This window comes from Camelus bactrianus, chromosome 17 (assembly GCF_048773025.1).
Source record: "Camelus bactrianus isolate YW-2024 breed Bactrian camel chromosome 17, ASM4877302v1, whole genome shotgun sequence".
Taxonomy (NCBI): domain Eukaryota; kingdom Metazoa; phylum Chordata; class Mammalia; order Artiodactyla; family Camelidae; genus Camelus; species Camelus bactrianus.
Window position 1 is genome coordinate 7,172,727 of NC_133555.1, and position 13,992 is coordinate 7,186,718.

Consider the following 13,992-nt stretch of genomic DNA (forward strand, 5'->3'; position numbering starts at 1 on the left):
AGATGTGACTGCTGTTGGTTAGAGATCCCAGCCAACTACCTCCCCAGACCATGGGAATCACAGGACTTTGTTCTCAAGACGCTTCCAGCCAGAAACAGGGGGCCTCGAGGTTCAGCTGAAGGTCTGAGTTAGTTGTCTGAAGGAAGGAGACAAGTCAAGGCTTGGCTCATCTACCATCTTAAAGTCAGTCCTTTCGTAGACGAGTTTGAAGGAGGATAATAAAACTTGGGACCAGACAGCAACAACTCAGAGTCTGCTTTGGAAGGGTGCCTTCCCCATCCCTCTCTCTTTCATTCCCCTTTCATCTTAAGATCCTTCCTAAATCCTCCCAAGGAGTCTTTCTCCCACCCCCCTGGCCCCACTCCCACCTTGCCAGTCCTGATCTTGGTCCACGAATCAGGAGGCTTCAGATTAAGCAACGTGTGTGGGGCTCCGTCTGGAAGAGGCTAAGGGTCTCAGCTACTCTGCTCCACGTCGGTCTGTGTCCTCCGCCCTCATCCTCTGTCTCTCCCCGCTCTTTCCCCTCAGGATTCCTTGTCTCTGCCAGGAAGGAAGGAGATCCTACTTGCTCTAATGTCTTCTGATACCGTTCCTTCTCCCCCTGTCTCCTGAGTTCATCCCATTTCCTTTTCTATCCATTCATACAGTTGAGCCCTTACTGTGCACCTGGCTTTCTGGGGAGGACAGAGGAGAAACAAGGGGGTGATCCCTGCCCTCAGGGAGCTGATGAATGGAGGCACAGGCGGGAGCTCATGGGACAGGAGTTCAGGAGGGGAGAGAGAACTCGCTCTGCACCGAAGGCTTCATGGAGGAGGGCACTGAGGCATGGGCGGAATTTTGGCCTAGGAAGAGGAAGGCCTTTTAGCATGCACGTGAGGAAGAACGGGCATGTCCAGGGGAAAAGTGACGCGTCAGTCTGGGGGAAGCAGAACGTTGCAGTGATGCATGGGGCTGAACAGGGCCCCCCCATCATGTAGAAACTTTAATGCCAGACTCAAGCCAATGGAAAGATTCTAAAGCATCCTAGTAGCAGCTCCCTGGGACAAAGCTGTCTGTTAATGTGATACATCTGCGGGGCCCCAGCAAGAACCCAGCCCTCAACCTCTATCCTCACATCCTTCTGCTTGAATACAGAACACTTTCTAATGATAAATCATAAGTTAATATAATTATAAATAATATAAATATAATTATAAGTAATATAAATATAATTATAAGTAATATAAATATAATTATAAATAAAATACTGTCTCATTTGTTTTCTAACAGTGCTTCAAGGTAAAATTTACATGCAGCAAAAATTCACAAATGCCCCTTTCTAGTTGGTACCTCGTCTTTTAGAGGTAGCTGTTATTCTGACTTCTCTCACTGTAGATTGGATTTGCCTGTTTTTAAATATGACAGAAATGGAATGATACAGTTTTTAATTATACCTATTTATTTATTGAGCATTCCCTCCAGACGAAAAAGTCATCAGGATATAAAACTTGGAAAACGTTCTTACTGTTCTAGCATCCCGTGTAGTAATAAGCTATGACAACTTGGCCAATCGTCTTTAAAAAAGATATTGCCCTCTTTACTGCAGGTTTTTTCTTTTCCTCCATAGCCTTTTCTGATTTCCTATTACCTCCCTGTCCAAGCCCTTTTTATTAATCAGGTACTTTGCATGTGGAGCCGTGCGGATTTTCCATGAGTGTTTATGAGTTTGGAGTTCTTCTCTTGGTGATTTAAAATTTCCTGTTCCCTTCTCACTTGGTATGTTTTTCCACTTTAAAAGACTCTCTTCCAAGAAGTAGGATAGTTTGGTGGCACAGAAGTGGCCTTGAGGCTGGAAGGAGGGAGAAGCATCCCACCCAGGTGGAGGAGGTAGCACAGGTCGCAGAACTAATGCCAAGGCGAAAGCCGGGGGCTGTCTGTTGACCGTGTCTCTCAGCTACCAGCAGACACTGGGTCTCCCAGAAGGTAGGAAGTAACCCAAGAAATGGGTGCTCTGACTTCCTTGACCAATACGTAGGACTTGGTTGGTGAACCAGTACCAGAATGTTAGAAAAAAGTGGCCACTGCGTCCTTGAACTAAGGAACTAAGGAAACAGAGGGAACCAATGGGGGGGAAGTTGCAAAGAGAGAGCGAGAGAGAGAGAGACAGAGAGAGAGCTATTTTAGCTCAAAATAAGACAGAGCTGTCTAATAATTAGAGGGCTTCAAGGAACCAGATCTCGTTAGGAGGACTCAGTGCTTGTCGGTTGTTCTTAGAGCATCTGGTCACCTGTTTCATCTCCGTTTAAGGTTTTGGTTGGGGTACTTGGACAGAATCATTTTTAAGTCTTTCTGAACCTGAAATGGGATGACACCCTGAACTCTAACCCTACCTCTTCTACATGCTATCTCTGTGACCCTGAGCAAGTCACCTAACCTGCTAGTTATCTCTTTCCTTGTCTGTTAAACAAGGAAGTTGACCCAGGAAATCTGTGAGGCCCATTCCACCTCTTAGAAGTGAATTCTAATTGCTGAAATATACAGTACAATCATTATTCAAATAAGTATATGATGCTTTCCCTTGTGATGGTCCCAGCCCTGTGCTGGGTCCAAGGAAAGGTGCCGGGCAGGCGGCAAGAGCTGTTCTAATTAGCATGAATCTTCGTACAGAGTGTGTTCTCCCCACGGGCTGTTAGGGCCTGTTGACTGTGTAAGAGGTCAGACTCCAGGAAATACAGCTTTTTCTTCAATCCTCACCTCTTTGTCAGATCCTTGCAAACCCAGGGATTGATCCCCAGAATTTCATTTTTCTGGATAATTGGCAGGGAATCATCTGGGATGTTTTTTCTCCCTCTGTTTAATGTACCATATGCAACTGACAAAAATCAGCTGATGACAATCATCCCAGTGGCATTTTGATATCCAAACCATGCGTGTTTCATTCCGATGCCTCACCTGCTCTAAAACATGGCAAGAACGAACCCACAGCTTCAGACCAGGTCAGAAGTCTGAAGCAGGAACTGCGCAGAAGGAATGGTTTCCATGCAAGATTCTGGATCTGGTTAGTCAGGTTCCCACATTTCAAAATTTTCATCCTCATGGTTCAACATGGAATCTCCCATGGGATTTCTTTCCCGCCAATTATCATTTAAATGGCTTCAGGACTGGAAACTGCATGAAACTTGGGGTGCACAAACACCATCCTATGGCCCTCAGAAATGTGTTTTCACATTCTGCCCACAGGTCCAGCGTGCTGGATTTCACAGTGTGTGTGTGTGTATGTGTGTGTGCGCGCATGTGTACCTTTCTTTCCACATACGTTGCATATCCTCAGTTAACTTTTTGTCTCCCTTTGTCACAACACACATCTACATCTTCCTGCAGAAATTCAAACTCAGTGGGGGTGAGCTTGCCGGAACTCCTTTGCTGAGCTTGGGAGGCTCAAGCCACTGCCTGAAGTCTTCTGTGTGTCAGCTTGGTGGGCCTGTTGCCCCAAAGGGTTTTGGTTGAGAGGCCAGAGGAGTAAGTTCTCAGATGAGAGTTAAAAGATGTGTGTGATGGATGGATGGATACATAGAAGTGTATTTCTCTACAGGTCAAGATGCGTGGTATTCCCCAAGTTACAAGTCACATAAAATGGAGAAGATGCGTGTCAGACGTGGAACACACAAAACTAGACTGTGACCCGGTCCTAGTGGCTCATTCATCCTCGTCTTTCAACGCTCAGCTCAGATGTCACCTCCTTGGTAAGTTTTCCTGTGATCACCTCCCCAGGTGAGGTTAAGTATTTCCTCTCTGCTGTCCCTTGGTCCCTCATTCGTACCTCTGCTCAAGCCTTTGGCACTGTTGTGATTCTCTGTGAAGAGAATCTCTAGATGGCCAGACTGGCTGTCCTGTCTCTGAAACCATCAGCCTCTGGGATTCCTTTCCTTTTAATTCTCCACTTCCCAGCTCAGTCCCTGGCTTACATTCATTACACACAATATGTGTTGGCACAGAATAAATTCTTAAAGTTGGCCAAATCAGAGGTGGGTAATAAGTTTCATCGAAATAATGTTTTTTTTTTTTTCTTTCCCATTTTGCTCTCATTGGCTCTTTTAATAGTGACGATTTCTCACGGTTAACACACACTCATTGGTTGTCAGATACTGTGTTAAGAACTTAATAGATTATGCTGCAAGGACAACTTTGAGGCCCATTTTATTGATGAAGAAACTGAGGCTCAGAGGTAATGTCATTTGTCCAAGGTCATAGGAAATGTGGCGGAGCTGGACTTTAGACTCAAGAACCTCGGTTCTCAATCCACTATAGTTGTGGGTGTGCATGTGTGTTTATGCATATGTGTGTGTATTTGTGTGTGTGTATGTGTAGAATACTGTTAAAGCTTTCTTTTGACCGAAGTCTTAATATATTTGAGGTCTTTTGGCTGTCTGACATCAAAGTGTCCCTTGTCAGAACAGTGTTTTAAATGTACAACTTAAAATACGTAGGATTACAAAGGAAAGGAGTGTTACTGAAATAATACCAATATATAAAAACAAATCTGCAATTTAGTAACATATGTGCCTTTGTTAAGTTAATTAACAAGATCCAGCCATGGACTTAATTACTGTTATTTCAGAACAGGGAGAAGTGTGAGCCGTACGCAGGTCATCTCTCTTGGTTGTAATAGGATATGAAAATACCAGATTTCTATCGGTATAAAGGGCGTGGGACCTACACCCAGTTACCTTTGTCTAATGTAAAAGTCATATACAGTAGCTTTATTTGATTTTAAAAAAATGAGGCACAGGGGCCGCTAAACTGCCAGGGCTTTTGCCTTCATTCATGATGGAAGGAAATGTTACCTTTCAGCTAGAGGTTGGGTGTATACGGATACAATGCTTTTCCTCACTTACGTTCCTTGATACCCTCAATTCTATCCACAGATCCCTGATTAAAAACCTCTCCTCTATCTACTAACAAGATGCAAAAAAAATCTCCCTCTGAGACTTCCTCTAAAATAAGAAGTCCCCAGTCTGTCCCTTCCCCACATTGAAGCTGGATCGCTTAACAAGGACACTGCTGGCCACAGGGCCAAAGCTGGGGTGGGGAGCTCAGGTTTGTCTCAGTAGGTGGGTGGCGCTCCTCCAGGATGAGCGCAGGTCTGGGCTCCACTTTCCCTCCACCTCTTCCAGCCAGAGGCTTAGTCGGGTCAGTCACCTTGGTGGTCAGCCTCGTGAATCAGTACCTGGAAATACCTCTTAGTCATACAGCCCAAATAGATGCTGTCTTCTTAAGGCAGCTTTCTTAGGGGGGCATTCATCAGCCAAGAGCTCTTATCCCATGCTCCTGCCCGACGGTGCCCCTGACACCAACACCGTGGAGGACAGAGTCTGGGTTGTTGAGCTGCTTCTCAGACAGACAACTGGTCTATCACCACATGTCTACAAGGGGGCTGTAGGGGCCACTGCTTACCAGTGGTACCTGAGAACTGCTGCCAGTAGCCCTCTTGCCTCAGACTTCTCTTCACTCAATGCCCTGTTTAAAAATGCAACAGCTGGGAGCAGAATTGTCATACTCATCCCACTGTTACACTGTAGAGATGACTGGGGCTGGGAGTGGCTCAAATGTGGGCAGTGCTGGGAAATCTGAAGGCAGATGGCAAAGGGGGAGAAAGAAGGGTGTGAGTGCGTGTATGTGTGTGATGGAGGAGGTCAAGGAACACACAGAATGATAGAACACTGACATTATTTGATTTTTCTCCTACCTCCATATAAAGCACATTCTACTGGACTCAAGTTTATGAGGCAGGGACCAAAACTTTCTTATTCATTGTCTCGTCTTGAGCACTTAGCACAGTGACTGGCACATAATGGTTGCTAAATGAAGAAATGAGGGACTGTGACCCTGCCTTGTAAGCAAGACATCTGAGGCTTGGTGAAGGTAAGTGGCCATGTAAAATCACACAGCTGGGGCCAGCAAACGGTTTCAACGAAGGGGAGGGCTGCTCTTCAGAAGTGTGGCAACCAGACACCCAAGGCAAATTGTTACCATTGTCATGATTCCGCAGATGATGTGACCTGAGTCTGTTTACGGCCAGGTCTAAGTTTAGCTACAAAGAGAAGGTCCTGCAATCTGATCTCTTAGAAGCCACATGTGACATCAGAAAGCTGAACTTTGGTCCTCCACGTTCTAGCCCTTAACTACCTATGGGGTTTCTGCACTGTGCTGCTGAGAGGGGGTAACAGTAACAGCAGAGGGAAATGTTATTTGGGGCGCTTATTATGCATTCAGGCACTTTACATGCTTTTTATCTCATTAAACTGTTGCCTAAATATAGACCTCTCATAAACTCTCTTTCTTAAATGAAGAACTAGAGGTCCAGAGGGAATAAGCAACTTGGCAAAGGCTGCAGACCCAGACAATGGCAGAACTACAAGTCACATCTGGATCTCCATGCTTGCCAGGGTTGTGTGTTTAACCCCTCTTCAAAATGACCCTGAAACCATGTGTCCAGAGCTAAGTTCACAGCTAAAATGTTCACCTGACCTTCTGAACTTTGAAGGTATGAGTGTGACATGAAACCAGGGTACTCTGGGCATGGAGGTGATGGAATTGAGAAGACAAACTTTCCCCTTTCATTCTTAAAAGATGCCACGAGTCATTGCATCCCTCACAGGTAAATTTTGGATATGATATTTTCCCCCCATGGCCCGGCTGCACCTTGAAGGGATTGACCAAGCAGATGACAAGATTTTTCTCAGCTCTTCTATATAATCATTCCTTCACATTTTTCTCCAAAGATTAATTTTACAAAGGATCCAATGCTTTAAAACAGGAGGAGGAACAAAAAAATATATCAATCTATAAACAAATCATGTGGATTTGAAACAGTCACTGGGGGCTGGACTCCAGCGCTAACTTTGTCCTTCACAAGAATGACCTGCCAAACAGAGCCTTGGGTTTCTTCTCCCTCTGCAATCTTATTTCCTTTTAAAGCATGTCCTGGTGGGGGCTTGGGCTGTGTTTTGCTTGGTCCTGATTCACATGTTATTGGGTAGACCAGGCATGTAGAGATACACATTCCAGAGGCCAAGCTAATCCCCAGGATAGAATGTCCTGGAAGCTCTAGAACTTGAATCGCTAAGATTTTTTTTTTTTTTTTGGTCAAGTGTCATTGCTTCTTCAGTAATTTCTGGATAATACTGTATAATTCCTTAGATTGTCTCTCTACTAGCCTCCTCCTAAGAGAGTTCTATCTGTCTTCTAGAGAACCAGGAATGGAGAAATCTGGAAAGCCCCTCTTCTATACCTGGGAACTGGCTTTGACTTACTGTGGGTGACAATACAGACCTGGTTATGGCCAAGAAATACTAGAGAAATACAGATGCCTGATAACATTTGGCAAATGCTGGGCAATTCTTGAATTGCACTGTCAATGTGTAGGAAGACCTTCGCTTTTGTGTGAAGCTTGCAGTAATAATCCTAGCCTCTCTCTCTCTGAAATAATAATCCTAGTCCCTCTCCATCAGAATTCTGCTTCTGACGAAAGCCTTCTTATTCCTCTCTATAGTGGAAGAGCTTTAGTTTTGGAATCAGAGAAGATTGGGTTTGCATTCTTAACCTGTCATCTTATGATCTTGGTCATTTCAACTCTGAGTCTTCATTTACTCATGTGTAAAAAAGGACATGAATATTTTTGCACAGTGGTCTTAAAGGCTAAATGAGATAAGATGTGTGAAAACATCAAGCACCCTGAGTGTACTCAAAAGATGCCTTTCCCTTCCTTTCTTTTGCCTGTCCCCCAAACTGTCATAACAGAGAACAGGGTCTTCCTGCAGTCCTTAGGGCGCTAGAGTCTGAATGGATGATAAAAGTAAGACCAACAGGTCGTTTCTGAGAAAACATGGAAAAGGGTTTGCTTCTCATATAAAAGAGCAGACCATGAGCAAAGGGTTGATTTGGGAGTCTATAAAGCTTGATAGTTGTATTATTGTTTATGTTTTTGTGAAAACACAATTGAATCTCCCCAACAAATATTTAGGCTTATATACCAAATATAAGTTTTGGCTGCTAAAAGAGTCTTAGTGCACATAGGAGACCCAAATTCTAGTTTCTCTCTTTCTATAAAAGCTTCATAGAATGCATTCCTGGAGCTTCTGCAGATCCGTGCCACTGATATGTGAGAAGCTCTGAGAATGGATTCAGGAGACCCCGAATGTTCCATGTCAAGTTAAGGAAATGGTACGATCTCGAGGGATTCCTATAGAAGTGGCTGGTGGTCCTGCACCTGGTGAGATGGGGGCAGCTGCCAGCCAAATCCTCTTCCTATTAGCAAATGAAGGGGAAGAGGGGGATGTTTCCAAAGGAAGGCAGCAGCTGTCTCTCCACACTTCTGCTTTCAGTGGAATAGAATTTTAGGCCCACTTTTCCATAATCATTTGTTATTTGAGAGACAGCTTGATGTCCAGGAAAGGTCAGTGGACTGTAGGGAGAAGGAAGTCCAGTTCTCACCCAAAGTTGGCCACTTCCTAGAAAAAAATGACCTATCCAAAGTCACTAGTAAGTGCCTGCAGTTGCTGTCATGACTTGATCCCTTGTCAGAAAACTTTTCTTGCGATACATATTTAAATGGCGTTGGATGAACACTGGGGAGATAAGAACTCCCAAGGTCTGTGCTCATCGTGACAGATTTCCGCTGTATTATACGCACACTATTTTGAATGTGAAAGTTGGAAAGAAAGAAAGAAAGATTCTCCTTCCCAAAGTCAAATCAAATACCTCCCCTGGAGTCAGGTTCACTCTAGTGGGTTACACAAGGAACTACTCCCTGATTGCTCTGCTCTTTACCTCATTCTCACCGGAAGTGGCCGGAGAGGGAAAGGAAGACGCACATGTGAGCATCTGTCCCTCCTTCCCGGTCCCCAGCCTTTGCTGAATTCAGCCTATTCTTTTTCTCCCTTGTCACCTTTGGTCAGTTAACATGGAGAGGAGATCAGACTCTGGGGTCTTCAGAGGGGAATACCAAAGTCGTTTTCCACTGTCCTACTTGTAGAAGGGTTGGTTAGCCCTGGGCCAGGAGAAGTTCTTGGAGCTGAGATGGCTTAGGATGAAGCCTAGAGATGATCTGTGATACAGCTTTTCCCTGTGTCCCACCACCAAGGTGGCAGAGGCATTGAAAGTCAGTTGTCAACCCCAACCCCACATGTTCAGACCCATTGCACAGTATGACAAGTATCTGCTATTTACAAAGTAATGGTTTCATTATCTGTTTTTGGAGATCCTTTTAAGGACTTGGATAATTTCTTTCTTTCTCTTTCTTTTTCTTCCTTTCTTTCTCTTTCTTTCTTCCTTTCTTCCTTTCTTCCTTTCTTTCTTTCTTTCTTTCTTTCTTTCTTTCTTTCTTTCTTTCTTTCTTTCTTTCTTTCTCTCTCTCTCTCTCTCTCTCTCTCTCTCGCTCTCTCTCTCTCTCTCTCTTTCTCCCTCCTTCTCCCTCCTTCTCCCTCTTTCTCCCTCTTTCTCTCTCTCTCCTTCTCTCCTTCCTTCTTTCTTTTTAAATATGGCTGTCTTTTGGGCCAAGTTGCTTATACACCTATGGGCATGTCTCCAACGGCTTGGCTATTAAGGTCTTTAAGTGACAGCTTAATATATTTCTAAGATTGAGGGAGCCAAGGACAATTCTCGAGGAGCCGTGTTGATGTTGGATCGGCTCGCCTGGGCGGCATGCCAGCGGTTTTGCACGCTGCAGGAACTGGAGGTGAAGGCAGGAAGGGCTGAGTACATAGGGGAGGGCGGAGCTGGAGGACAGGAAAGCCGAGAGGGATGTGATGTGGAGAAGGGTGGAGGGAGACGCCCAACTGACCCTGGCAACGCACTTAAAAGAGCCCTCATTTCATGCTTCTCCGACATTGTCCTGAGGAGTGAGAAATAGAACCCTTTGGACCCGGTCCACTGGCAGACGCACAGTCAACAGTGAACATGCTCTCAGATCTCTTTGTTCTAGTCCTTTCCAAATTCCTGCAAATGGCTCTTTGGCAGCCACAGGGTCTATATTCTTGCAGAGCCGAATGGGCTCCAGTACAGCTTCTCAGCACCCTCCGAGAAGGGGCTTGACCCCTCTGGGCCTCCGTTTCCTTAACTACAAGGTGAAAGGAGCTCCAACTCCCCCTTCCAGGCCTATCATTCCCTGACTCCAGCATGAAATGCGCAATGACTGGGAATCTCTGTGATGTGAGCAGATTTTGTATCTGTTGGTCTCAAATGAAGACATGATCACCGGTCGGTTCTAGTTTACCAAGGCTGTGCCGCTGGTTTTCGTTCAACCAAATGAAAACTAGCTGCTCCTTAGATGGGACAGTCATCTGAAGAAGACAGGTGTATCCTTCATTCACCTAAAGAACCCTTTCAGCCTTCACACATCCACTGAAACACAACCACCACCGACAGTAACAATGGCTAAGTCCATTTGAGCTCATGGGCTGAGCCTTTTGTATAAATCATCTCATTTGATGATCATAGACCCCTTGGGAGGGAGATGCTGCTACTGTCTCCCCAGTTTTTGGCTGAGGACACAGGCTTAGAAGTTAATCAGCTTGCCTAAGAGCACACAGTGAAAGTGGTGGAGCTGAGATTTGAACCCAGATCTCGTGACAAGAATCCTGGGCACTTAATCAACAGGAGCAGAACACATCCACAACGGTGGTTGATTCCACCAAGAGAAATGACATTTGGCCTTCCAGGCTGTTTGTTACCACGGAATGTTGGCTAGTTCATCATTCTCAAGGAACTCTCCATGTGAGGGGAACTTCTCTTTCCCAGTCAAAAGACAAGTGATGGCTCCTGGGCAGCCAATGGGAACATTCGACTCAGCACAAATGAGAGAAGGGAGGGAAGTGCTTCTCTGCCCTGCCACTAACTATAGATGTGACCCATGGCGAGTTCCCCTGGTCTGCCTGAAATTGGATAGATGATCTCAAAGGCTGCTCCAGGTTGGGGATTTTATGTTCTCTCTCGAAGACCTTTTTATGACTTTCCAGCTGCTAGGGATTCCCACAACAGCCCCCCTCCCCTTGGGGGCAGGGCAGTGGTGACAGCTTGTATGCCATTTTAAATTATTTCTCATTTTGTAAATAGGTCCCTTGCAGCGCTAAGAGCCTAGGAAATGGTTTCAAAATGCCGAACTGTGATAATGCATCCTGGAGCCCAGTGTTAGAAAACCCCCCACTGTTGCAGATTTAAAAAGTAAACAGGCAATAAAAGATTTTCAGCATGCGGTTGATAAGACACAGTGTCTCATCACTGCTGTACAGCTCAGCAAGGAGAGTCCCCCCTCCCCCGACTCCCTTCCCTCCCCTTGACTTTTTGAGTTGAAGACATTGGTGAGTTTACAAGTGGTGATCCTCCTCCCGATTGATTGTCACAGTCCCAAGGGGTAAAAAAATAACCGCCCTTTCATCTCCACCCACCACATGCTTACTCTAAGCCTGTAATTGGAGCTAAATGGAAAATAAACCCTTTGCAGGCCAAGGAAGTTGGCACTAGGGGGTGACAAGAAGGAGACCTTGTTCCACCTCTAATCAGGACAATCACTCTCTCCCATGCAAAGGCAAATAAAAACAAGACTTCCTCCCAAGGGGTGGCCTGGGCTGGTGCTGAGGAGGAGGGGGATGGTCCATGTACCCTGTCTCCCTTCACACATTAACCATCAACCAGCCTGTAGTAAAACCACACCGAATCATCTGACTTTCCAGAGGACAGTGAGCCTCTGCCCCTTTAGCTCTAAACTCTTTGACCTCAGCTGAATCTGGGGAGGCAGTTCAGACACACAAATACACCAGTGCTACCACAAATTAAAAAACAACAACACACACAATGTATGTCCGTGGACACTATGGTCTTATGTGGTTAACTGGTAGTCGGTTGAGTCCTGCTGTGTATGGCATGCAGCACTGGAACAGAGATAAGCCAGAAAGGTTTGTTCTCAAGGACTTTAGAAAGATGGGTAGGGAAATCAGAGCAGTATGTGCAGGACTTACTACTATGCAGAAATTAATAGGTATCTTACCAATATCTAAGGTGTTGCAAGAATTCCAAAGAAAGAGAGCTGACTTGATTCTGCAAATAGTCTGACAAATCCAAGGGGGCAGGTACATTCCTGAGATGTACTGATGAAGTCCGCCTTGGTGTACATATTTAGAAGGGTCTGATGGACTCTGTGTGTGGGTGTCTGGCGCAGGTCAGCCATGCAGTGGCCCAGCTGTAAATCAGATGCATGAATCCTGCCCTTCTAAGTGGTTGGCTTGCATCCTAATTTTAATTTTGATTCTGACATAGGTATGTTTTTGTTTGTTTTTCTCACATTCCAATCCCCCCAGCTAATGGCAGATGCCTAAGGGGGACTTTGCCCTACAAGACCAAATTTCCTGAAATCAGAGTTAAACAATGACTGCTCTGGGAGATTACCCCACTGTGTACCATCACTGTTACTGTTGCGGTGAGGGAAGCGGGGCCTGTCATCCCCCATGGGAGACAAGGAAACTGAGGCTCAGAAACATAACTTAGTTATCGTGATGCAGCTAAAAAGTGGCAGGACCAGGGTTTTGATGCTTAAGGCTTTCCTTAGTCTCTGCTGCCTGCTGGAACCAAGTCTCTGTGACCCTGGGCCTCAGTTTCTCCATCGGCCGAGTCGGTCTCTGGGCTTCCTTCCAGCTCACATGTCCTATAAGCCTCCAGCCTGTGGCCTCTCCCAACTGCATTCAGGTAAGTAACTGGAGGGGTTGGAGCTACAGGCACAGCTGCAGGCCCCTCTGGCAGCAATTCACCCGTGACCTTCTGGGCTCTCCGCCAGCCCTTCTTGAAAGGGAAACGTGCAGACCCCGGGGACAGAAATTAGTTCCCGTGTGCTGGAACTGCTGCCCCTGCCAACATCACCAACTAAAGAAACTGGTTTCTTTGTGTGTGAATAACACAGAACACCAGGATGACAGCAAAAGGCGAAATTCCTTGTGAGTAAATATTCCCCCTCCTCAAACCTTCACCTCAATCACAGGAAGGGGAAGGTAGGGCTTTTCCCTAAGGACCAGAGAATTACCATTTAAGAAAAAGTTTTACCTGATTTAAATTCTAATTCGCATCACCAAAGAACTAAGATCCTTTGCAAATACTTTCCACAATGGCTTTTAAGAGTCAGATTTGGGGTGTGCGCCTGTTATCTTAAACATGTATTCCCAAGGATTCTATTTTCTATGAAGTCTTGGAATGTAATGCATTTCCTTCTCCTTACTTCTAGGTAAGTCTCCGCAAACCCATTGGCGAGGGAAACGGGAAAAGAAAGAATCGGGGTAAATACAAACAGATCTCAGCTCACCTTCTGAACTCCCGGGTTGAGGTCCTTGGCCACCTTTGCCATCCTCTTCCGCGGTGGAGAAACAGCGCCTGGCTTCTTAGGCAGAGGCGCGAGGGCGCGCAGCGGGGACAGCGGTGGCTGAATGGCCAAGATCGCGGGCCCAGGGGGAGCTCTGCGCGCAACACAGCGCAGACGGGCCCTTTAATTGGAGAGCGGGACTCCCTCTAAAACCTCGCCAGCCAATCCGCGCCGGCGCTCGCACTTGGCCGGCCAATCCCAGCGCGCGGCTTCCCCCCTCCCTTCGGGTGGTCGGAGAGAGCGCTGCCCTGACGTCAGTGCGGCCGCGGCCCCTGCCTGCCCGGGCGGCGCACATCTGTCCCTGAGCGGCAGGAATCCGTCTCCACGCCCTTCTCCTTTAAAGGACAACGGGGCAGAGGGTGGGGCGGGCCGCGGGGCCCCGCGATCCGTTCAGGTCAAAAGGGAGAGTGATCAAACAGGAAGGCTCGGGTATTTTTAGTGAGCTGGGTCCAAAAATAAGTGCTGAACTGTGTTCCCCTGCCCACCCTTTCTGCCTTGTCGTAGAGGGGTGCGAGGGGAGGGGGAGGCAGGTGATATGCAGCAGCGTCGACTCAGCTGGCTAGCTTTCCCCAAACCTGGGCAAACTTTACAATCACCAGAGAAGAGGTGAG

At 46.4% G+C, this 13,992-nt stretch overlaps 2 protein-coding genes across 3 annotated transcripts in view; one reads left to right on the forward strand and one right to left on the reverse strand.

The window, feature by feature from the left end:
• Positions 1 to 3,726, forward strand: part of SSUH2 (ssu-2 homolog) — a 109,622-nt gene extending 105,896 nt beyond the window's left edge. The window contains exon 16 of the transcript XR_012499862.1: positions 3,572 to 3,726. The gene's annotated coding sequence lies outside the window, so the exon portion shown is untranslated. The remainder of the gene's footprint in view (positions 1 to 3,571) is intronic.
• The window catches only part of LMCD1 (LIM and cysteine rich domains 1), a 55,651-nt gene extending 41,963 nt beyond the window's left edge, over positions 1 to 13,688 (reverse strand). Inside the window, exons 1-2 of one of the 2 annotated variants that reach the window (XM_045515274.2) lie at positions 13,325 to 13,688; positions 369 to 540 (exon numbers count right to left, since the gene is read on the reverse strand). Coding sequence is in view for 1 of the 2 variants with exons in the window: in XM_010952972.3 (XP_010951274.1) it covers positions 13,325 to 13,366 (42 nt within the window). In the remaining variant the exon portion in view is untranslated. The remainder of the gene's footprint in view (positions 1 to 368; positions 541 to 13,324) is intronic. The other variant, XM_010952972.3, reaches the window with a different exon arrangement.
• Positions 13,689 to 13,992: the final 304 nt, after the last annotated feature.